Source organism: Lissotriton vulgaris, chromosome 4_1 (assembly GCF_964263255.1).
Source record: "Lissotriton vulgaris chromosome 4_1, aLisVul1.2, whole genome shotgun sequence".
In the NCBI taxonomy this organism is placed as follows: Eukaryota; Metazoa; Chordata; class Amphibia; order Caudata; family Salamandridae; genus Lissotriton; species Lissotriton vulgaris.
Window position 1 is genome coordinate 639,276,088 of NC_141691.1, and position 25,915 is coordinate 639,302,002.

At 45.3% G+C, this 25,915-nt stretch overlaps 1 protein-coding gene across 1 annotated transcript in view; it reads left to right on the plus strand.

Moving 5' to 3' along the window:
• The first annotated feature begins 1,729 nt into the window (after nucleotides 1-1,729).
• Nucleotides 1,730-25,915, plus strand: part of TNS3 (tensin 3) — an 838,360-nt gene continuing 814,174 nt past the window's right edge. The window contains exon 1 of the mRNA XM_086964904.1: nucleotides 1,730-1,988. Within this exon, the coding sequence (XP_086821030.1) occupies nucleotides 1,893-1,988 (96 nt within the window). The 5' untranslated portion in view covers nucleotides 1,730-1,892. The remainder of the gene's footprint in view (nucleotides 1,989-25,915) is intronic.

A 25,915-nucleotide genomic window follows, 5' to 3' on the forward strand; every position in this document is an offset into this window, starting at 1 on the left:
TTGGAAAGCAGCAGGGTGTCGTCTGCGAACATAATCGCCGACACCCTGCTGCCAGCGAGCCTTGGTGCATCACTGTCCACAACTCTGTTGAGGTGGTCAATAACCCCGTTGACATAGAGGCAAAACAGGGTTGGTGCAAGCACACAACCCTGTCTTACCCCCCTGCCAACGGGGAATTTACTAGAAAGGCCCCCAATCCTGCCACACCTGACCCGAGCGTAATTGTCAGTATGAAGGCGAATTAACACCTTCAAAAGACTTGGCGGGACCCAGTGCACTTGCTAGTGATTTAAAAGTGCACCTGCTAATAATCTGAAAGTGTACCTGCTAGTGATCTAAAAGTGCACTTGCTAACGATCTGAAAGTGCACCTGCCAGTGATCTGAAAGTGCACCTGCTAGTGATCTCAAAGTGCATTTGCTAGTTATTTGAAAGTGCACCTGCTAGGGATCTGAAAGTGCACTTGCTAGTGATTTGAAAGTGCACCTGCTAGTGATCTGAAAGTGCACTTGCAGGTGATTTGAAAGTGCATGTGCTAGTTATTTGAAAGTGCGCCTGCTAGGGATCTGAAAGTGCACTTGCTAGTGATTTGAAAGGGCACCTGCTAGTGATCTGAAAGTACACTTGCTAGTGATCTGAAAGTGCACATGTCAGTGATCTGAAAGTGTATGCTGTGGTGTTCCTCTGCTGGGTAGGAGAGTTGCAGGCCAGAGTGCAGGCTCTACATTCAACAGGTCTGCAGTGATAAAGCTGCTCGTGTGCAGCTGCTGACAAGTATTACCTGCTTCTTGACATTTTTTTCAAGCTGACAATAAATACAAGTAAGTATTTTACAGAGTTTTATTTAACATTTCTAATGGAGTGGTGTATTTATTTAACAGTCTCATAATTACAGAATTGAGGCATTTTCACTATTGTTTACCACAAAGTCATTGGGTTACTCATTCATCTTCTGCAGCTAACAACCATCGATAAAGGCAATAGTCCGGGCTTGTTTTAAGTGCATGCCAGTTGTTCTGTTATATATCTGAAGGCAATAACAGAAAGAGACAGCAATGCACTAGAGTCAGGGAGCAGAGATGTTATCCTACATATTTAAGCTATGACCTTTATTACATAGGTTACGCCCCTAGGAGAGCCCCCGCCCCCAGTTTTTTCACACCACTTAAAGCCCTGGCTGTGTTGGGAATCAATGAAAGCTGGTTGCTGCAATGAGTTGGGTGCTCGTGCAAAGGGCTGTTAAAAGTGCACTGATTGTGAGTGTGTTTGTAGTGTAAGTGTGCATCCTTCACTGGACTTCTGAAGGCTGATCTCTGCCCATCTGCTCACAGCAGTCACACCTTATCAGTGTTACTGTTTGCAATTATATAACAACTGCAAATGTAGACCGAGAAATGTGACAATAGATACGGATGTCTCACACAAAGTGTGCATGCACCTAACACTCTTCTGGGCGCGTGTGGAGGCCGGCCGCAGTGCGCGCCTGGCACCGGGCCCGGATCTGGGCGGGCTGGGTAAGGCTCGCAGCTATTGTGCCTAGATGCTCGTGCGCCGCTGCCAGCGCCGAGGCGGGAATGCGGAGCGTCCCAGACTCCGTTTACTGAATGGATGTGTTCAGCTATGTGTTGGAAACGCGTGTTGACATCTGAAATGCCCTGTGGGAGCAGCCAATCCCCGAGCGGGAAGACTCTGGGGTGAACGGGAGGGTGGGAGGGAAGGGGCCAGGAGGAGATGGCGAGGGGGTGGGGCCGCGCGGGCACATTGTTAGCAGGAGCCGAGAGGTGAAGCCCCTGCTCCTCGCGCACGGCATGGGCTGAGGGGCTCCGGAGCTGTCCTGTGCGCCGGACATCATTTGACCAGGCACCGCTGCTGGGAGCTACCACAGGGGCGAACATGCGGGGGGTCACTTTCCGCTGCTGTCGGAAGAAGAGCAAGCCCCAAAAACAGGCGGAGTGCTCGGTGCCGCTGTTGGAGCGCACTCCGAAACAGGTACATTTTACAGGTTCCTTCAGTCTGACGCATCTGTGGGTTACTTCTTAGAGACTTCACCTGTCACCGCAGCGCACTCGGTGCCCGTGGAAGGCACCCGGGTACGTGACTGTCTCTAAAGAGACTGCTGCGACCCGGGAATGCTTTCCAGAGAGTCGGCTTTCTATGCAGAGCAATAGCAACCTAGCGCACTGTCTTGCATTGACGGGTGCAGTACTTTGGGAAACTATACCATAATACAGTACGTTGCGACTATTCATCACATTACTATTCTGGGTGATTTCAAAACCTGCATTACTGTACAAAACTATACTACGCAGTGCTATGCTCTGGGCATCAACATATTGTTTCGTTCAGTACTTTAGAGCACTTCATCCTTGAATCTAGTACGGCTACATATAGTTCAAATGCGCAGAGAATCATATAGTGTAGAGTGGTTCAATATTGCAAGGATGGTATGGGGTAGTGTAGTTGCATTTCCTTGGCACCAGGAGTATTTTTAAAAGAGCAGGTACTGCCAGGTGCGCACACATCTCAGCCGGGGCTCCATACTTTTAATGGGAGGGTACCGGTACTCTCAGTGGCGACTGGTACTCTAGGGTTGGGAATACCAGCACTTCTATCTTTCAATTTCAATCGCTGCCTACCGCCACACATAAAACCACGTAATCAGCTTAGCTTCAATTCAATATTTTAATTGGTCGAGAGTTATTATATTTTTATAGGTTGCGCCAACCTGTGCCCTCACACAGCCGCTTGAGTTGTGTGGTTCGTGGTCATTTCTTCAGTACATTCCCTCGTGGCCTCTTCAGAGAGGGGGGCACCACAGAATATTCACTGGTCCAGAGATTGTGTGCTCTGGTTTTGTTGGCGGTGGAAGACTTGCATTTCATGACGATGATGTTATGCAGTGTGCCATGCCTCTGTTGCATGGGCAGTCCCTCTCGTTTGGTAGCCAGTTTGATAGAGCAAACATAGTCACCCTATAGCCCTGTGTTCATGGTAGTGATGTGCCTTGGACGCGGGGGTCTGCCCTAGAGCTGTGGGGTCGTCCTGTTGACAATGACACTAAAACTATAGAATTTACCAAGGTTTGTTCATCGAACCCATCGCTGACCCACCACAGAGTTGTTGGGCATTCAGTGTGGTGCGGGGATTGGTCCGTAAGCAGGGGCAGGGGCCTTGAGACAGATATATATTCTCTTCCATACTTGACCTGATTACAATTTCTCTACACATTCTTCCAAAACTGGCTTGATTAAGCTTTCTGGAAAATCAGTGTTTGAAAAAGCTGAATGTGTTGACCATTGATAGTCCCATGAGACTCCCCAAAGAGGGAAAGCACACACCCTGCCGATGACACTCTATGCCACTAGGCCATGTAAACGCCAAACTTGTGCATTACAAGAATTGTTTAACTTAACACCACAGATAATGTATTTTACACTGTGGCCATTTGTTCTCCTTATGTTGTACTTTGCACTCTTTTATACTGTTCTGTACAATATTATACTGTACATAAATAGTGCTATACAATGCACTACTATACCATACCACACCATACTAGACCTTGCATATATATTACAAGCATACATCCCAACACTATACACTGCACTACTATATCATACCACACCATACTAGACCTTGCATATATATTACAAGCATGCATCCCAACACTTGAGAGTGGCCTTGAATGAAACATTGAGTCAGAGAGAGTCCTTTTTTCCCCTTTTTAAGTTTTCTGACTATGACAATTTAAAACATGGTCAGAAAAGGGACGTATATCAACATAGGACCAGTTCTAGGTATGCAGATCTGAACTGTCACCCAGTATGAGGGACAAGACTGGGGGTATGAGAGTTTCATAGCAATTGCTCATGGGGAGTAAATAAGTCGTTATATTCTAAATGATTGAATGCACAAAAAGTGAGTAAGACATGGTTGGTTGCTGTTTTTTTTCTCCAAATAAAGTATTAGGCAAAGATGTCATTGGCCTTGCTTGTCTTTTCCCCCCTGAATGTGCAGCGTGTTACTTTTGATGCTGTTTGAGGTGCAGACACTGGGAAAGGTCGATTTAAATGCTATGAGACCTCTGCTTCTACTGACTGTCCTGTCTGCCATCTCAGAGACCGGTATTTAACGTGTCTGTCATTGAAAGGAAATGAAGTTTGAAAGACTTCATCTGTCAGTGTGGGGATTTGAACCCATGACCCTCACATTCTTAGCGCCATCCCCACCTGAGCCCTGCTAAGTCCCGCCTTCCCTCAGCTGTGGCGAGGTACCCCAGCCAGATGCACAAACTGAGCGCAAGTCACAGCTCCAAGCGTTCCCTTCCATCCGGTTTCCCATGAATGCGGTCTGCAAACATGAACACCTGCAAGGGAATCTGCATATGCATTTCACCTCAGCGGCCTCGATTAAAAACTGCAGTGCAAACAATCCAGCGTCGAAGGGTTCCAAACACAGACTACGAGAGAGCAAACAGGAAAACTGAGAGCCGTGCTCCGACAGGGAGGGTGCTGCTCAGGGCTTGTCTGTGCATCTTGGAATTAACTGAAATGTATCATATATCTCGCATGTCGCACACACAAACAACTCTGGACAAGTCTGCCCGCTTTCATGCATGTTTCAGCGAACTTCCATGTAGTTAATTTAATATATTTGGCGCATTGGCAAACAGATAGAACTGGTTTGGTTGATTTTATTTCTTAAATGCCCGTTTTGTTGACTTAAACCTTAGTTATCAGTTTTATGTAGCTCACTTTGATGGATGAACTGTGAAGTCCCGCCCCTCCCCCATCATGCAGTTTGTTATACACATCTAAACAATCGCGACTTTTTTTTTTGATCGGTTCTCTTGTTTTGTGATATGCTTTGCAATGCCAAGCTGCATTTTCTTATGCTATGTTTTGTTGCATAATGTCAAGCTATCCTATGTTTTGCCATGCTTTGTTATTAAATAAAGGGAATCTACGCAATGTTAAGTTGTTATGCCGCGTTGCTGACTGCTATGAATTGTAATGTGACGCTAGGATAAATATTGCTATGCTAAGCTATGTTTTGTAATGCAATGCTGTTTGTTTTTTGGCCTATGCTGTGTTTTGCAGTGTTGTTCCATGCTAGACCACACTGTGTTGTTGTGTTAATATTTTCTGGCCAATGCTAAGTTTTGCAAATGTTGTGCCATGCCAGCTTATATTTGTCTATATTGTGTTTTGTTGTGTTAACAGTTTGATTTCGACGTCTTCCTCTTTGTTGTCTACTGGTTCCGAGGTATTCAGGCTCTGGCCTAAACATTGGGAGGGATCGTTTCAATTCGGTGCAGGCGAAATGTTTTTCGTGCTCTTTGCCTTGTATTGCTTATCTTTGTTTTTATGCGCAAACGTTGTTTTCCTTTATCATCTCCATTTTTTACATTCCCCGAGTCAGGCGTACGCACTGGAGCATTGTTGCTAGAATTCGCCTAGATACGTGCTCATGGCCAATGACAGATGTCACTTTCTGGTGCGCCACGGGGTGCCGCCCGATGACCAGACCCAGAGAGCGCCCCACTTTCACTGGGACATTCCCCGCATTCCATGGCGTCGCGTGGTCCCACTCAGACAACAGGAGCGGCTCCTCATACCAAGGAACCCCACCGAAAACACCCGGAGCCTGCTCGACTTTTTATCACCGTGTCCTCGTGCCTGCTTTAAAACTGCAGGTCAGGAGAGCACGCTGTGAGGTCATCAGGCCGCGACGAAGAGGCTCCTTTGCAAATGTAACTGTTTTATTAAATTGCGGTGCTGAAGTTTGCATGCACCATTTTACAATGCACATTATACCAGTGCTACATCTGGGTTGTAACTTTATACCGGAGGCCCGCTATGGAGTATCATATTTTTATTCAATTTGTAGGGGAAGCTTGAAGTTTCATTATTACAGCACACTTAGAGCAACCTATCGCAATAAATTATTATGAATTCATAACTCCAGGGTAATGTTGGTGTATATATTGTAAGTAGTACACATATATAGATGTTATGATGGCTGAGCTCTAAAACAACGTGGCCCGAACACAACTATCCTTGCTGTATGTCAAAGATGCTATGAACTAAAGGAAATTAAACAAAGCTTCCTGGAAGTAAATCTTTACCCATGCAGGCTGGTTCAATTACACGAGGCACTTACAAATGCGCGCCAAGTGCCTCTAATGTGTATTGCTTTTAATGCTCAGCAAAGGAATATTAGGAAACGACATTTTCCTTGGTGTTGCCTTATTACAAAGAAGGCAAGAATATGCAGTTAATGTCTCAAATGGGATGTTCACCTTTGACCTCTTGCATGACAGGGATAAGCCGTGACCAATCAAGCTGTTACTTATTGCTGTGCGGTGAAGTATTGTTTCTTTTTGAAAACACAGCAGCAGGCAGTGCCATGGATATGCAAAGAGGTGTTTTACAAACCCGTGTATTCCTTCAGTATTCGACAGACTCAGGGGCCCCCTATGTTTCTAAAAGAGAGTAACATGTTCTGTAAACAGTTAGCAACCATCCTGTAAGCGGGGAGAGGGGGCACCTCCAGGGTTGGACTGGCATATAGGTCTGCCTGGCAGTGGCAGAGGGGCTAGCCTGGCAGGTCAGTGTGCGGATTCGTTTTTTCGCTGTTTGTGGCTCCTCACATGGTCTGGTGGGCCAATTTTTACTTTTGACTTCCCTGATATTACCGCAAACACGGCATGCAGCAAGCACACATGCGTGTAGACTTGTAAAGCATCTATACGGTGTGTCTCTGAAATTTAAAAACATCCCTTTGTGCAAACGGTGAAACACTTTCATTTTGGTGCCCAGGCCTAGTTTCTGCCCCAGCCCGACCCTTGGCACCCCATGCCCCGACCGCTGTCTCGTCAGCCATTGATCAGATGTTTGCAGTTGCTTTGAAGGCAGACTCATTGTACCCCACCACACTGGGTGCTTTTCTTTGGGACATTTCTCCCCGTTCCAGATGTGATGCCAATTAACGTTCAAGGGGCAGCGGGGTCAGGGCAGCGCCAGACTTCATTCAAACAGTATGTACAGAAAGGCATAAATGTGTCAAGGTCTTTCTGCCGGCATAGGCTTTCAATCCAAACAAGCCCAGGGAGTTCTGGGGTCGCAGTGAGAAGGTTCCAATAACAGAGGGGCCTGAAAATGGCAACCCGAGAACAGAGCCGAGAAAACAGAGGCCTTCCCAGCCTCGGCAGAGGCACGTCAGAAACCTTTCAAGTCACAGTACATTTGAGACAAGGATTGCTCCTCGGGGGCCACTCTGTAAAGCTATTGTAGAAGCCGCTCTCAACGCCTATACATTCTTTTCTGGTCAAACGTAGGTAGCCCTGATCGTTGCAAGAATTTTCTCTTGTAGCCTGCAAGGCAACCTGTTGATTTCTCAATTTTTCCAAATGAATTGTTAATTTAGGGTTCACAGTGGATTGTGAATATTTATAGTATTTCCTAATTTGTAAGAGAAATGTGTTTGAGGGGGCAGCAGCATTGAGTGGTCGCTGTGTGTTGGTGGTAGCTCATATTACTTTTGAATTATTCCTCGTCAGGGAGTCCAGAATGTGGCGTCGCCATAACTGAGGCCACTGCGTTGCCTTACTGGAGCGGAACAGGCCACAGTGGTCAAAGTGTTACAATTTAAGAATTGCTTCCCAGTTCACAATGCTTTCCGTGCCACAGACACACTACCGCCACTAGCCTCTTGCTCACTAATGGTAATGTTCAAACTTCAGATTTCTAACATTCCTCTAATAGTATAAAGTCAGCAAAGCTAGTGAAGTCTATTTTGTAGGAGACAAGTGATTATGGATCTGATTTCCCACAACCGCCAGGTAAATTAGCAGTGATATGAGATTCTGTCAAATAAAACCTGGTGGACGCATACATAGGATTCATGCCCATCAGAGATTGTGGTTACCTTAGATTTTCAAGGCGATATAGATAGCAGAATGGGCCCTCCACACAGCCTCAATGTAAATCAGAGCAAGACTCACTGACTTCCAGTTATGTATGGGTTGAAATGGCAGTTAGTTCTTAACAGTTGGGCCATATTTGAAAATATAAGGCCAGCTAAAAACACTAACTGCAAAACTCCAAGCTTGGTAAATAATGTTAGTTCTCCTACCTTCATAGTGAACTGACGGGGGTGCAAGAACGATTCATCATTTGTACTCCTCTTTAGTGAAATATCATTCAAGATAGGTATGAAATTCAAACTCTATTCTAAGATGGCAACTATACAGCACTAAAAGGTAGGCACCAAACATACTCTGCTTCAGAATGTGCACGTCTAAGATCTAACCCTTCCTGCCAGTTGGTTCCTGTTCTGAGACCAGCCCTTCCTGCCAGATTGTTGTGGTTCAGAGATAAACCCATTCCCTGTATGATGGATCCTGTTCTGAAAACCCCCTGTCCTGTCAGGTGGTACATTTTTTGGGACCCTACAATTTTCTTTAGGGTGGATTTTACTCTAATACTACACACGTCCTGTATGGTTGTTTCCGTCCTACCAGTATACACAGGGCCACTGCTTTTCTGCTTTGTTTCTGCTATTGCTCCAGACTAGCAAGACCCAGTACTGCTCAAGGCCTACAAGCTTCATTTTGATCTTGCCAGCCAAAGATTTAGCCCTCCAAGAACAGTTCCTCCCCTGACAATCTGATAAGTGGATTATGCCATTGAGCCTTTTTCCCCTGTTGCTGTCTGTTAACACTTTCTAGAAGGTAGCCTCTCAGTAACCCATGTAATACCCCGGAAAGGCAATATGGCATCCAGAAGATTTCATCCTTTCCTTTCAGCTTCTAACAAGGAGGTGAAGGACTGACCCCCTACATGCCGTCAGTGACAGTGGGTCCTGTAAGTAATAGAGGACAAGCCGTATATCTACTCGGTATCTAACAAGACTACTCTGGAAAGAGTTCAAATCCCATTGCAGGATGGGGCAGCGTTGATTTTATATTAAATCCTCCCATTTTGCAGTCAGAGAAAGAAAAGTGAACACCAGTTTCATTGTTAAAAGACGAAGCAGCAATTTGCCAGAAGACATTGCCTGACATTTTACTTCTGCCTTTCAATGTATAACAAATGTGACTAGCACAAAATGTAAAGGGATTTTAGTGCACAGTCACCTTCTGAACTCCAGTTTGGGGGTGCGGCAGCACTCTCTGCACCTCTACCTTTTTTTGTTGCCATTTTATAAACAGCCGCGGCCCTTGCAGGTAAGAGCGGTGAGGCCTGGTTGGGGGGGTTTCCACAGACATCCACGAGAGAAAATTAAATGAATAATTAATTTTCCCTTGTCTTTGTCTGTCGAAGCACCCGGTCCCACTGCTCTTACCTGCACAGGCCGCAGCTGTTTATATAGTGCAAACTCGCCCCAAAGGTATTGGAGTGCTTAATATGAGCACCAGCTACATTACACAAGGACACATTAGTTTTTGGTAGGTACCGGGAGATTAAGGGACGGGTGTATCAATATTAGGAATAATGATTCCATAATTGCTATTTTCTGCGAATCGCAATTAGGTAATTGCTATTCTTATGTATGAAACTCATAGAGTTTCATGTAGTGATTCTTAGTGGGTCACAAATCTGCCTACTTCACGAATATTAATGAGGTAGGTTGCAATTAAAAGTTTTCTTTTCATTTTTTAAGAGCAGACAATGGTCTGTGTGACTACTGCCTGCTCTTAACAAACACGTTTTACGAACATTTACAAAGGGAAAGGGGTCCTTTGGGGACCTTTTCCCATTTGCAAATGGGTTACCACCTACTTGAAGATGGTGGTAAAATGCAAATGTTTAGTGACCGAATTTAGGTCACTAAACATTCTTACATACCGCTGCGATTCGGTATTAGGAAGTAATGCCCTAAACACGTCTCTTCCTAATACTGAATCGGTATGTGTTAGTAATTTAAAACTGTGATTCTGTACCATGTTACTGAATCGCAACTTGGAATGATGCATACCAAAATGCATTTTTTTGGTCGCAAATGGCCCGATTCTGTGATTCGAGTCATTTGCGACTTGAGAAATGCTTGATACATCCGGCCCTTTGTGATTTGCCCAGTGTCACAGGATGTTGAGCCGACACCGAGACTTGAAACCGGTTCCCCAAATCCAATGTCGGAAGCTCTGGCCGTTACACCACATCCTTTTCCACTCCAGCCCCTATAAGAAAACAGACACTCAACTGTGCACTGAGCCAGTGCACCTAATCGTGAGAGGGGCAATACAGGAACAGGATAGTGGTGACGCATCTTCATCACTTGCCCCACTCTAGGTCATTCCTCAAGTGGACCATGCGCCCACACGGTTCCCCTGCACTGGGCCATCACACACGCCCAACCTTAAATCCCCTCCAAATTTGAGCTTGGCCCTGGTCAAGCCCTCCATGGAGCCAGGGCTCGAGGTAGCAGCTTTTCCTCAGCAGACTGATTTAGTTCCTGTCCCCGTGAGTTGATCAGCATGAGGCGTGGACTCATGCCTTTTTAGGCAGCAGCAGTCCAGAGACTCCCCCGGGTAAACCGCACAACTTGTGACCACAATTATCCCTTCATTAAGTACACCTCTCTTAGAGCGCGTCCGGCACACCCGCAGTCAGCTCGCTAATTTCCAGCCTCATTAGCCTAATGTGGTTCATCGATGCAGTGCTGTGGTGGTCACACTTCCAGTCTAATTGATTTAATTACACATGTGTTCTTTGCGCCCGCGCGCACCTGTGGTTTCACTGCGAATCCCGTGAACGCTTCTCTGGGAAATTAGTATCAGAGATGAAGTAAAAAGAATGAAAGGAGCAATTTCACTGAAGTGGCGGAGGGCACATTTTATTGCAAAACTCTCCTTTGCAGCGAACAGTGCGTGCATTTAATTTGGAAGGGCAAAACATCTGGAGCATTTAGGCACTTGTTCTGAGTGCCTCATTAATGTCGCATCACGCATACGTGCTTTTTTCGTGCCAGATTCAATATTACAATTTGTGCACTAATTTCATCGTGACTCAGCTTTTTTTTCCCTGCGTGACTTTGAATCTGACCGACTTTGTGCATGGAAAAACCAAACGGCCCCAAGATTTGCATTATGGAATATAACCATGTTACCTCTTTTACCAGTTGACGACAGTAGGAATAGAAAAGCATAATTAGAAAAGCTAGCAGATCTCACCTTTGCAAAGCACACAACGAAAAAATTATGCAGCTGTATTGTTTCTTTCTAATTACTGATCCAAGTTAAATAAATAAAAAAACAAGCGAGCACCGTGCATAAGCTTTTTTATTTAAGTGGATGGGGAGCAACGTAGTGGGGAGGGGTGGCAGAAGGAAGAGAGGGCGGCCACAGCAACACAGTGGCCGGGAGGCAGGAATGACAAAGGAGAACGGGGGCTGAAGCTACACAGGGAGACAGGTGGGGGTGGAAGCTACACGTGATGTGGAAGGGGAGAAAAGATATGGAGGGAGAGCATTGTGGACCACTGGGGGTGGGGGAGCAAATGGACAAAAAAGAGCAACGTGGAGCTGGCAGGGAGAAAGCACATGGGTGAGAAACGACACTAACAAATAAGAAGCAAGCAAATGTGAGTGACAATGAGGCCAACCAATGGTAGGCAACGGGTGGGCTCTAAGCCAACTGTAAGCAAATAATACGTCTCGCAACAGACAGCCCATGCACTGTCTAGTAGGAAAAACCTAAAAAAGACAACAGCTTCTGGCATCAGTAATTGCCCATGCATTATTACTGCCCCTAGAGGGAAGCCTTTAATACCATATTGGATATTTGTTTACCACTTTATGCTTCAACTATCTTGCAGCTCTATGAATGTGAACTGTTCAACATTGACTCACAGAAACATATTCCCAGCTACCAATAGTGGTTTAGCTGCAACAATGTTCTAGCTAACAAAAAGGCTGTGTTAAACCATGTAGTATGTTGTTACCCTGCAACTAATAAAACATTGAGAATCCTGTGGTATCATTTTTAGCTGGGTTGTAAATATTTTCACCAAGCAGTATACCCATGGTACTGGAACAATTTTCAGAGTGGGTGAGTGGGTGTTCTGCCATCCATGTTACACCACTGAAGTCACCAGCATTATGACAAATCCAAGCTTCACTCTAAGAAGAAGTGTAGCAAATGAGCCACACCCATTCAGGAGGAGAGTGTTAAGAGTGCCATATATAGCCAGTGGTGCATTTTGGACAACACACTCAGACATATATTAGTAAATTATGGTGTGATATGACAGTGTAATTACTGACAGCACATTTTCTTTTGACATGACCACTAAGTTGCCACAGACATGTGTTGAAACTAGATGTATCTCCTTTTAGGTTGCTCAGCCAGTATGAGTGAGATGTCTGCGTGGAATGTTGATGTGCGTGATGTCAGAGTGAATAGAATGTGTGTGTGCCTGGTGTGTGTGGAGAATGTCAGTTGGTGAGTGAGGGCTGAGCAACATCCATCAAGCTCCTGGTGGGACCTAATTCTTATCTTATTGAAACCAACTAATAAACATCATACTTGGATTAATTACCTGGCTACCATCTACTTTATATCTTCTTTTACCACAACATTTTGGCGACGCTTTGAAGGAAACCTTGCGTGTTTTGACCTCAAGAAAACCGAAGGTGGCGTTTGCTTCACGTTGTCTCAATTCTTCTGAGCGTAACTATGCCGTCATTGACGGGAGGCTCTGGCTGCTGTGTGGGGTGTGTCTGACTTTCGTACTTATTTGTGGGGTATGCAATTTTGCTTAAGAACTGATCATAAGCCCCTGATTAAGATCTTGTCACTTGGTGGGGCTAATAATGGTTCTCCCCGCTTGATGAAATTTGCAGCTAAGTTGCAAGAGTATTCGTATAGTTTAGAACATATTTCGGGTTGGAAGAATACTCACGTTTGCCTATTCCTCTTGAAACTGTTGTTCAGGATTTTGAAGATGAGAGTGTGTGTGTGGTCGTGGGTTTTGAAGATGTTTGTACTACTGAATTTTTCTCCATTTCCAAAGAGGAATGGCATCAAGCGGTTTTAGAGGATGCTGATTATAGTGAACTTGTTGATGCCATCCGTTTGGGTTGGAGAAGAGAGGGTGATGTTAAACCTTCTTTGCGTTCTTTTGTAAAGCTGCAAGAAGAACTTAGTCTTGGTTCTTCAGATGATTTGGTGTTACGGGGGGAGAGATTTGTTCCACCTACCTCTCTCAGAAGGAAACTCTTCTGTCTTGCTCATGAGGGTCATCTTGGGCAAAATATGACTCTTAAACGTCTTAAGAAAACCTTTTGGTGGCCTGGTATCGATGAGGATGTTCGTAGATGGGTTGAGCCATGTTTGTCATGTAAGGAGAGTGAGAAAAGGTTGAAAATTGTTTCTTCTTCCCAGGGTTCTATTGTGAGCTTGAGTGACTTACCTTGGGACAAGATATGCTTGGATTTTATTGGTCCAATGGATTCTTTACCTTGTGATTGTAGGTTTGCCTTGGTTTTGGTAGATGTTTGTTCTCGGTGGTTGTGTGTGGAGTTTATGAGGAATATCACTACTGATTCTGTTATTAAACAATTGAGGTCGATATTTTTAAAGGAGAGTTTTCCTAAAATGTTAATCACAGATAACGGGACTCAACTCACTTCTTCTGCCATGCGTTCTTTTCTAGCCAATCATGGAATCAAGCATGTGTGCACTTCTTTGTACAACCCTCAGGGTAATGGTACGGTTGAACGAATGAATTGCTTGGTCAAAGGGACCATACAGATGTCTTTGCAGGGACAGAGTGATGTACGTAGAGCTGTTGAAGATATGGTTTGGTCGTACAATACTATGCAGCTTTACTGATTAAACTATATGCATGTAAGCCATAATGTGTGGAAATTGGGTTTCACAAATATTTATTATTTGCACACCACTAAGTAAAGTGCCTTGATTCATATTGATCTTATTAAAATATTTGTTTCCATCATACTGCAGAATTACAAAAGAAATGAGCTTTGTTTGTGCTTTCCTAACTACTGATATATTTTGAAAAATTGATACAATTCTTTGACAGGTATTTTCTTTTTATTGTTTTAAAAGAATTACATTCTGCAGCCTTTCCTTCCTCTCTCCCTGTACACTAGCAAGACGGTCACATAGTTCACTTTACAAAATCCTTTCAGTTTGAGGACAGGGAAAGTAAAGTAAACACCAATCTTCATGTAAAAATCCTAAGCAGCAATTTGACAAAAGACATAGCTTGACATCTGACTTCTGTCTCTGAAATCACTGTAAATGTGATAAGATAAAAACAAAATTTGAAGGCATCTTTATCGCGCCTTCACCTGTGGAAGTCCAGCATGGTTATTTTTAGGGTGCTGTAGTACCTCTACTTCCATCACCTATGCAGTATCTTCAGGGGTGAGACATTACCAGTGTAATCTATCTCTCCCTTGGGTCAATGGTCCATTACTATCTAGTTCTCTGCAGAAGTGCTGGATGGAAATTACTCTCCATAGCCTGTATTGCAACACTTGAATGCCTTTGCACCGTCCTTTGAGGGACTGTAAAGGATTCTCTGTCACCACCCCAAATGTAGGAAGTCTTACGGTGAGCCACAAATGACCCCCTTCCTCGGCTGACCAAGAGTAGATAAGCTACATTCTGGTCTACTTTCAGGGAAATGGCAATTTTTTCTCCAATTTGATATTTGAGGCTAGTGTTGGAAAAAGGTGGACCTTCATCAAATGGGGCACACATCCCTGCCAGAGAGGCACATCAACCAGCCTACATACCTACATTAGTGATGGCCAGTGTCTTTGCCAGCTGTTTTTTTCCCTCTGACCTACCCAGAGATTAGAGCTCCCCACCACCCTTTCACAAAATTATGAATTGTCCATCATCAGTTTCACATCTCAGCAACATTGATTCGTTTCTCAATGTTACAGGCTCAGGATGCGCTCAGTGCAGACTTCCTTCCCCCTCCAACTCAAACCGAGCACTCAACATGTAAGGGCTAGTTCAGTTTCTGGATACACAAGGTCATGTTTATTCATTTACAAAAAATAACAGCAAGAAACAACATAACACACCATACCTGTCATTTTACACTAATGCATGAAAAAATGTAAAAACTTGAAATCACACTATTTGATGTCCGTTCAAAAACAGTTTTTTTAAAAAAGTTGCAAGTACTGAGATCCACATTTCATTCCACCAACAATACAGTAGAGAAACCACCTGCCTACTGAGAGACCATCCACGACCTCTGCCCAACCAAACACCTGTCATGGAATGGCTCCTCCCAATCATCAGATTATTGGTGGTGGATCTTTACCTTGTTGAAAGACAAGGAGCTTACACCTCCACGCCCAAACTGCTGTCAGAATGGTAAGCCTTCACTCCCAAACTGGTGTGATTGTTCCCACAAATGAACATTGCTGCTTGCCAACCTCAGTGCTGCCCTAAAGGAGAACAAGCAGGAGCAGCCTTAGGCATGTGCAAGCTGTGCACCTGCACAGGGCCACCACGCCAATAAAAATCGTTAATATATTAATCCATTTAGGATGGTACATATTTGCATGGCGGCCCCTGGCAGGGATTTGGCAGCCTCCGGCTCCCTGACCCCCCCCCCCGCCCCCTTTTCACTGGCCTCCGCGCTCCGCCCCGCTGGGACCCCCTCTTCCAGGGCCCCCTACCTACACTTCCTGCCCTGGGCCGCCATGAGTCTAGAGCCGCCCCTGGAACAAGGAAAGGACAACTCTACTGAATTAATTGTTGCTGTGGCCTGCTATCTCGCCATAAGGTGAGGAATGGGAAGGCTGCCAAGTCAACCGCCAGGTGAGGTAATTTTGCTGTAGACTTCTTGCTGCAGCGTCCTGCCAAACAGGGATCGCGGGAAAGAAAGGCCATGAGAAGATGGCCCCAGCCTAAAATAACCATATCAGTCCCATGATGCTAAACTGACTTTGACGTGCAGAGCACATCATCTCGTGAGTGGTGGGAAGGCAGGAAGTAAGAGACTGGGCATTGGCCTAATCCACTGAATCCCCTTCCTTCAGCTAGAGAATTAGAAGCGCATGCGAGGGGTAGAGATTCGTGGACACCCACGGTCTCATACTGCGCACCCGTAAATTGTTGTGCTTGCCATTACAGAAAACAAAAGGGCAGCTTAAGGCTTCACTGAAGGATACTCGTGTATTTTTTGCATAAGTGCAACATTACATTCACTTTTTTAGATCATCAGAGCATGTAGAGATCAATATTTTATAATACATTCTAAATATGCATTGAGATGTGTGTTTCTGTGTCTATAAAATTGTAATAGCTTGCTATGTGTTCACGGGAAATAATGAATGCCTGTCCCAGCACGTTCTCCAACCAACCTCCCACCAGACTGCTGTCTCCATCTTACTTTTGGTGTTTTTACATTATCATTATTTAACTGTATCTGAGAGAGGTCCGTATGACCTCTTTAACTGATTTTCATTTAACTTCTATTCCTGGATTGCATTTTACGCACATTATAAGAACACCTATCTAATTATTGCTTTAAGCCTACCATCTCCCCTCTTTGTTTCTGATCCCTTTTCCATTTATCTTATCTTGTCTCCTACTTCAACAGCTTTCCACAGTCCAAAGGTAGTACTGCTCTATATAATTACATAGCCCATGATATTTAATGGACCTAGTCTATTGAAAATAATTGAAGGACTTTGATATGTTATTTTGTAGTATGTATGTATTGGCATTTATATAGCGCACTACTTACCCGTAGGGTCCCAAGGCGCTTCGACCGCTGCGAAACCCTTCCTGGCTTCCCTGAGAGATGGTCCCTTAATGGGTATCTCCAGGGTGAGACCAGGCATCCCCGGCGGTCTGGTGGGGCCGTTAGTGAAGATAAGGCAAGCTAATGCCCAGAGTTGCCGAGTGTGATCGCTGATCAGAGTGGGCACCGAGGCGAGAGAATTATCGAGTCCGCTGACCCTGGTCCAGAAACCTGCCACGCCGGGAATCGAACCCTGGTCCCGGGCCGTCCTCTGCTCTCGGGTCTGCCGCCTCTAACCAGTGTAGTACATATAAAGGGGGTCCCCGTAAGGATAGTGTATTGTAAGGGACATACACTGAAGTGGAATAACCAAGGAACATTTAAACAAACATAAGTAAGAATTTGAGATTTGGTATACAAAATTTATTACCAAAAAAACAGCGTGATTGCTGGTAACAATTAATGAATCAACTTGTGCGAATTGACAAGCCCCAAGAGAAGGAAGGGAGGGTAGTGCTCAGGGAGGTGAAAAAGAATATGGAATGTTGACACAGTGTTAATAAGGATAACATCCAAATTCAATGATAATACAAATCAATTACAATGCAAATGCCAAAGAATTAAGGCAAAACTCCAAGCATAGTCAATAAAACATATTCGACGGTCACAACTAATAGCTTGATGGATCGGGGGTGTGCCGGAATCTCAAGAAGGGAACAGTCGACGTTTCGACCCCTATTGATAGGCTAATTAAAGTCCTTAAGCGGGGTCTTCATCAGGACGTCAAATGGAGAGAGGGGGGGGGGGCAGATCTGTGTAAAGAATAATTAGACTTTAGTACATTATAAGGACGACAATTGTTCATCCTATATATTGGGGAAAGAAAAATTAAATAAATTACCATGGAGTACGGCCCAGCCGGGCTCTGTACAGGATAGGGACGCCACACCAAAGAGTCGTGGTCGATCCAGTGAGGTAGGTTCCGTACTCCATGGTAATTTATTTAATTTTTCTTTCCCCAATATATAGGATGAACAATTGTCGTCCTTATAATGTACTAAAGTCTAATTATTCTTTACACAGATCTGCCCCCCCCCTCTCTCCATTTGACGTCCTGATGAAGACCCCGCTTAAGGACTTTAATTAGCCTATCAATAGGGGTCGAAACGTCGACTGTTCCCTTCTTGAGATTCCGGCACACCCCCGATCCATCAAGCTATTAGTTGTGACCGTCGAATATGTTTTATTGACTATGCTTGGAGTTTTGCCTTAATTCTTTGGCATTTGCATTGTAATTGATTTGTATTATCATTGAATTTGGATGTTATCCTTATTAACACTGTGTCAACATTCCATATTCTTTTTCACCTCCCTGAGCACTACCCTCCCTTCCTTCTCTTGGGGCTTGTCAATTCGCACAAGTTGATTCATTAATTGTTACCAGCAATCACGCTGTTTTTTTGGTAATAAATTTCGTATACCAAATCTCAAATTCTTACTTATGTTTGTTTAAATGTTCCTTGGTTATTCCACTTCAGTGTATGTCCCTTACAATACACTATCCTTACGGGGACCCCCTTTATATGTACTACATAGCACCCAGGTCCCCGTGACTATATGGGTAAAACCCCCCCTCTTGTGTAACAGCCTCTAACCAGTGAGCAGAACATTGATATCTCATGCAGACTTCCACTCTAGATTGTTCTGTATTATACTGTTGTGTTAGGTGACCCATCATTTTCATAAACACAGAGCTACACTACTGCCTGATCTGGATCAACGTCGTGTTATGATGTCTAAATACACATATAGGTATAATGCACATGAGCTCCACAAGGTGCTTTGTGACCTCTTCTGCTGTGTTCTACCTATTGGATATCATATGTGGTAGGCTACCCTGGATTTAATGTGTTAAGAATATATTGCTGTGATTGATGGCAGCAGTACATGTTGAGTTCTCTCACTTTGGATGTTGCAGCTCTGAAGTTAACATTGTTTTGCACTATCACCTCATTTTGATTACACGCTCATGATTCTAAAATATGGTTTTGCTTCTCTGTTCTTCGTAGCTCTAGATGTACAGCAGATGATGCTTAATATGTTACACCATACAAAGTGAAGATAAACACAATTTGTATAGCTCTTGTATGAACTCAGACGCTCTGATGATGCCTTCTGAGAGTTTGTAGATAAACGATACACCAATTCTCAAACTAGAGCACTCCGTTTGAAGTGGGCGCCTCTATTCCTTCAAAAGTTCTGTGGTGGTGGAAGCTCGTTCTCAGTACAAATGGTCAAGCCCTGGAATTGGATTCCTGCAAAAATAGAAATACCTAAAAACCACTTGGCATCATGGAGAAATTCAAAATATTGATGACTTCCAATCATATACTTCTTTTGTGAAAACCATTCCTAAAGAAGGTAGGTGGTAGGTCCTTAAATATGTGACCATCTCTATTCTCACACTTTCCTACAGGACCTCATGCTGAAGCACAGTAACAGGGTCACTGCACCATGAACAAAACATGTCTTTGTTATTAATACACTACACCCATACGTCCTCTGTAGTTTAAACTACAACCTCGCGCCCTCTTAGCCATGCTCGCTTGGGAGGCCCTGAAGGGACCAACTTGATTGCTGCAGGGACACGTGGAGACCATCCCACTAGTATGAAGAGGTACATACATTCTGCAGTACAGTCTACAATATACAAATATGAACTCAGAATTGTGCAACTAGGAGAGCAACGTGTTATTACCCTTCTTTTACAGGTTACTGTGTTGGTTAATAAAACGCCGCAAGCTTCTGGACCAAGGGATTTGCCAACTCGGTCGACTTGTTACAATCTTTTCTGGGTGGGGGAGGTATATTCGCATGTGACACCTTGTGTGCAGAAACTCCTCTCTCCTGCACTCAGGTCCTGCCCTAATGTTGCAATTTCAGGACAGAAGGTCCGTCACATCATGGTTTGCTCTTTTTCTCCTGCACAGGGCCAGTATGTATATTTAATTATACTTACATTGTTTCCGCTTTTAATGCCGCTGTAACACTCACTGCTGCCCACTAGGGGCCTTATTTATGAAGGACTTGCGCCGCCGGTGCGTCACTTTTAACATGGGAAAAAGTGACGCACCGGTGGCGCAAGTCTTTCATAAATGAGGTCCCCGATTTGTTAGCGTGGCAACTTTTTTTTGTTTAAAAAAAATCATTCAAATCAGTTATTAGACATGTTGGAGAGAGGCAAGTCTAGATGTCTGGGTCACATTTTTGGAAGACTCAGCACTCTGTGTCAGAGGCATCAAGCAAGCATTATCAACATTGGAAGACCGAGTTATGCATAAGTACACCTTTTGGCTACATTGAACTACTGCTTTCCGCGCCATAGCTTTACAGCATAAGCCAACTATGGCTAATTTGTGTGTTTAACAAATGACTCAAGGCGCAGAGTGTTTTTTTTCCCCTCGTGTTGCTGCTACAGCATTACCAGCAGGCCTTGCCTCACAAACCAAAACGCTGTTTTTTGAATTGCGCATTCCTGTCTAACTCCCTTAAAAGAGCGATGTAAAAAGACACGAGGAGGCATATTTAGAAGGCCCTATCTATCGCTACCGGGGTTTCACTTTTTTTTACACTTCGATGGCGTTGCGCCATTTAACATATTTACAAGGTGGCACTAAGTGTTTGCATGACTGAACCCCACATTGTAAATAGGCCTCTTTCCGCCGCAGTTCTCTGCGGCTAAGGGGTATGCGTTGGGTGTTGCGGTGGGCGTTCCACCGCAACTCTCATTCATTGCTTTTTGATGCAGTCCCAGATTTACAAGGCTGAGGCAACGCCAAAAACGAACCCCATGGAATACCAGGCATTAAAATGACGATACGTGGAGAAAAGATTAATTTCTCCTAGTTTTTTGCTCTTTCTATGTGTGCTGCATTAGAAAGAGCAAGTCGCCGTTATTGATTGTTTATGAGCCGGAAGGTGTCCCTTCCTGCATATAAACAATCGTCCCTGCTGTGCTGGCTCCCTTGCAACATTGCGGCAAGGAGCCTGCGCTGGCGCTAGGCAGCTTTTTTGTACCTGCACTAGGGGAAACACAGGGGTACACCGTATACTTGTGAATACAGCGCATCTCTGCATTTTAAAAATGTCAGAGCGCGACTAGGCCAAGTTTGGCGCAGCTCTGCTCTCCAACATTTTTTTGTGAATGCGCCCGATCTTTGCTTTAGTTTTGATGATAATCTTTTGCTTTTTCCAAGCCCTAGAAAAGGAATATCTTTAAAAACGTGAGCCAATTTGCAAACATTTAATGTGGCTTATAATTCTCTCTGGGAGCATTAAAGTTTGACAAGCAGGGGTAGCAGGGCCCGAACCATTAAAAAAACACACAAGGATACAGGGACCTGTTTCGAAGTGAAGTTCTTTTGCATTAGGAAAGGGGTGGAGGCAGAGAGAGCCCCGTCCCTGGAGGCTGCAGGAAGTGGAGCCCCTGCTGTTTTGGGACAGTTTGTTGGGACAGGTGGCGCTGCCGCTTGGGCGATTAGCTCTCCTGGGCAACGGCAGATGCCATCTATCTTTGCGAGCTCACTTCTCATCCTCCCCGGGGACGTTCAGAGACACTAATTAATACTGCATGGCAGCGAGGCGGAAAACACGGGATTAACATCATTTTCTAGTTCTTTTCCTCGGTATTATTTTAATGAGCTTTGTTTTCGTAATAGTTAATAGCCGATGGGGCAGGCCCCTAGACGAATTATGCCCATAGTGTGAAATGTATTCAGGTTGGGACAGAGAATAGACCTGTACACCAAATTCAAAGTGGCCCCCGTTCAGGAATAAGGTAGCTAATAAAAAGGTCGCCCCTGTGGTGTTGTCGGCCCTTGGCTCGCATGCTAAGGAATAATGGTACACGGACACAGAGTTAGGGTACTGGTAACTGGCCCAGGGCACGTGCGCCGACCCCTTTTATTTGCAGGGTCACCTGACTGGTGACGACTGTGGTGGGTGGGAGTAAAGTGTGGGGTACAACAGGCAGAACACTAGAACGTGTCCAGCCGGACACTACAGCCCCCATTTGCATATCAAGGAGGTCTTAAACTTGCAAAGCCTTATAGGTATTTTTCAAGGTATGGAAGACTGCATGCATTTGTGCTTGCTGCAGGTAATGTTTGTGATAAAATCAGAGAAGCCAGCTGCAAAAACCACCTCACCAGATCAAAAACCCGGCCCACACACAATCAAGAAACCAGCCCATGCACTGATCTGTCAGCGCAGTCCTTCCGGCATTGCCATATGGCCAGGTACTGCCGAGTCGCCCTTCCACCGGCTGACATCCTCTCCCGGCAAGGGACCCCCGAGTATCTTAACCATCTCCTCCTACAGAATGAGATATTGGAAATGAATGAAGGGAAGTGTTCTTGGTTGTGGCATTAATTGAAGCCATGGGTGTGGGTCAGAGGAATGCGGCCTCCAGGAAGAGTGCCTTACATCACGAATAGGGCAAGAGCAGAGCAGCATGTGCTAGACATAGTAGTGTGCAGGTCCCATCTTTCCCCAAAAGTTGTAACATCTTCTTAAGTGAAAAGCTATAGAATAGGGTTAGGATATTCACCATAACTTTCTGTATCAGTAGCTCTCTGAGTTTATATGTATGGATTAGCCATGGCTATCCATGATTTATACATTCCCACCCATGGATGACTGAATTTAAATTATGTTATTGGACCATCTTTGCTAGCCTTACATTTTCCAATGTTGATAATGCTTTTTTGATGCCTCTTACACTGAGTGGTGATCTTTCTTTCTGCCCAGCCAGTCCTTTCATTAGCATATTACATTCAAGCATGTAAGATATAGGCTATGAGGCACAAACATAGGCGAACAAAGAGGTGCATTGTCCAGAGAATTTGAAATTTGAACAGGCTGGAGTGGTCATGTGCTTAGCAGGTAAAATCCCCAGTAGTCCGGGGAGAAATTAACCACTGGGGCTGGATAAGGCATCCCCAGCCTTTACAGCCTTCAAAGCGGTTTTAGCACCTTCTATGCTCATGACGAGCTCAGCTCGTCATGAGGCACGGTGCTCGTGTGCGCATGACAAGCTGAGCACGTCATGAGCCGGTGAATGCTCACACGCGGGGGTAATTCCCCTACTGTGATGAACGTTCCACGAAAACGGGTGTGGTCATGACGAGCTCAGCTTGTCATGAGCACACAAGCACTGTGCCTCATGACGAGCTCAGCTCGTCAATAGCACGGGGCACTGTGCGCGCCCCCCAGCACAGCGGGGGAATTACCCCGCTGCGAAGGAGTTAAGGGGAAGCACAAAATTGTCTTCTAGGTACATGCAGTACATGATTTGTTGCTGAGGTAAAGTAATGCCCCCGTCACTCTGGAGGACACTGAAATATTTGAACGTTATATTAGATTTTCTGTCAACCTTTGACTGGTTAGTTCCTATATTTGGGAGATTGTGCTGTAAAAATTATTTCTTAGCCTTTAAAAAACTATCCTGAGGAAAAGTTTCCCCGCCACCGAATGCTCTCCTAACTCCTGAATAGTATAGGATTTGCCTGCTTTTGGCAACTTAGGGCTGGTTTTAAAATATTTCAAGTGCTGCTTGAAATGAGTCTAGATGATTTTGAGGATCTAACTATTTACTGAGTTAGTCTAGCTTGCATTCAACCGATCCTCTCCTAACACATGACCTCCATTTATGTTAACCACTTATTTTGTTTAGCAAAGTTTATTCTAATATTTCTTGTTTGAAGGGCTGCAGCGGCCATCCTGAAGAAATGTTGTTCTTTTTATCCAGTCTTACATCACTAACAATCACGAACAATAGGAATTCTAGTACATTGCTTTGTTGATGACGTCAGCTTGAGCTTTGAGACATATTGTGACATCATTCACCAAACGGCCCCTTTAAATTGCTTAGTAAACACCCAGGGCCGGTCCTAGCCATGGGCGGTATAGGCAGCTGCCCAGGGCCTCGCGCTCAGGTGGGACCCGCCGCCTGCCCCGCAGTTGCGGGCAGCGGGAATAAATAAATTATAATCATGGGAAAAGCGCGGCGCAGTGCGCACAACACTCTCGTCGCGCTCGCGTAGGGGCCCAGGCCGGGCCGCAGGCAGTAAAAGTAAGGCAGGGAAGGAGGCCCGGAACTAAACACTGTCTGCGCAAGCATCGCACGCACCATGACGCACGCACCCCACCACCTAGCTTGGTGGTGGTGGTGCCTTTGTGGTGGTGACGTGACGCCGGCCTTGCTCATGATGCGGGTGACAGTGGGTCCCAGGGCCGTCAATCTGGTAGCGCGCGAAAGCGCTACCAATGACTGCCCTGGACTTGATTTTATGGTCAGCCCCTACTCAGTGTGACGCACTCAGCATGCGCACACGCCGTTCGTGAGCAGTCAGTCACTACTCGAATCGGGCCGCGTGGGCAGGGCTGCAGGCAGGAGTCGGTCGGGCCCCGGCCTCCTCATTGAGTCGTCGTTAAGCAGTTAAGGTAAGAGACCTGCTTCGTATTTATATTATAATACTTAGAATGTTTCAGACATACGATTCAAGATGTTTAGTCACCTTTGGTACTTCATCAACTAGAATGTGGGGACACTTTACGGTACAAAAACATATACAAGAGTAAAAAATCAATACAGGTACACAGACACATGTGCATGCAAAATTAGCAGAATCTTGCTGTAATCTTTAGGGGAGAAAGCACAATTAGGAGCAAAAATCACTTCTAGGAACAGAAGCACGTTTAGACACAAAAGATGCAGAAGTGTGGTATCCAATTTAGGTGCAAATGAAAATCATGCACAGTCCCGATCAGTCCAAAACCACCAAGATGTGAATGACACGGTCTTAAAAAAAGGTCCAAAGCAACCAATATCCGAAGAAGGCTGACCCAAAAGCCCTCTCTGTGTCATTTGTCACAAACAAAAGGGCTTCGCGGTGTCTCGCCTAAAAGAAGTTTGGAGGAGCTGTTCTTCCCTGACATGGGAGGACTCTGACACCAACATGAACCCACCTGCTTCTTACATCAGTGTGCCCTTATAGTACATTTCCATAGGCCACTACTTTACATAACTCTTTGCCCTCTGGTTCGCATCACTGTAGGCCCTCCTTAGCCAAATAGCCTTTTATCCCTCAAATGTACATTATCCTGCTTCCAAGATGCACAGCAGCGAGTGTCCTATGGAGGCGTATCAATTAGTGGTGGCCTGAGTTGCATCACTCAGTACTGTACCACCCCCGAGGCACATCACCCTGAGCCTTCAGCTGTATAGTGTTATGTGTGACTGTTGGGGTGTGTGGATTAGTGAATGTGTGTCTTTAGGCTCTTGAGAAAAATTCTGTGTGTGTGTGTTTTGGCATGTCTGTGCATGTGTGTGTGCTTTATGTGTGCATGTGCCAATAACTGCGTGCTTTATGTGTGCTTGTGCCAATATTTTTCATGTTTTATTTGTGCATGTGCCAATATGTGCGTGCCATATGTGTGCCTGTGCCAATATGCAAGCCTACTTGGTTTGTCAATTCTTAGTTTCTTTATCATGGCTCGCAGCCTCGGGAATCAAGCTGTGGAACCTGTGGAACTTTGTTTTTAAAACGGATGCCTTTAAACTGCTGCCCTGCAACCTGCTCCTGATCAGCTAGGACCCAGGACTCTAGCGGACGCTGCCGGGGCCGGGACTGCGAGACCCAGGTTGCTCAGCGCTTCTACAACCCAGCGCACCTGGTGTCTCTTCCCGCCCCCAGCCCTCCGCCCCTCTGTGCTTACTCTCCGGCTTCATAAGGCTCGCGGCCCCCGCTCCGCGGGTGCCGCTCGCAGCCTCGGGAATCAAGCTGTGGAACCTGTGGAACTTTGTTTTTAAAACGGATGCCTTTAAACTGCTGCCCTGCAACCTGCTCCTGATCAGCTAGGACCCAGGACTCTAGCGGACGCTGCCGGGGCCGGGACTGCGAGACCCAGGTTGCTCAGCGCTTCTACAACCCAGCGCACCTGGTGTCTCTTCCCGCCCCCAGCCCTCCGCCCCTCTGTGCTTACTCTCCGGCTTCATAAGGCTCGCGGCCCCCGCTCCGCGGGAGCCGCTCGCAGCCTCGGGAATCAAGCTGTGGAACCTGTGGAACTTTGTTTTTAAAACGGATGCCTTTAAACTGCTGCCCTGCAACCTGCTCC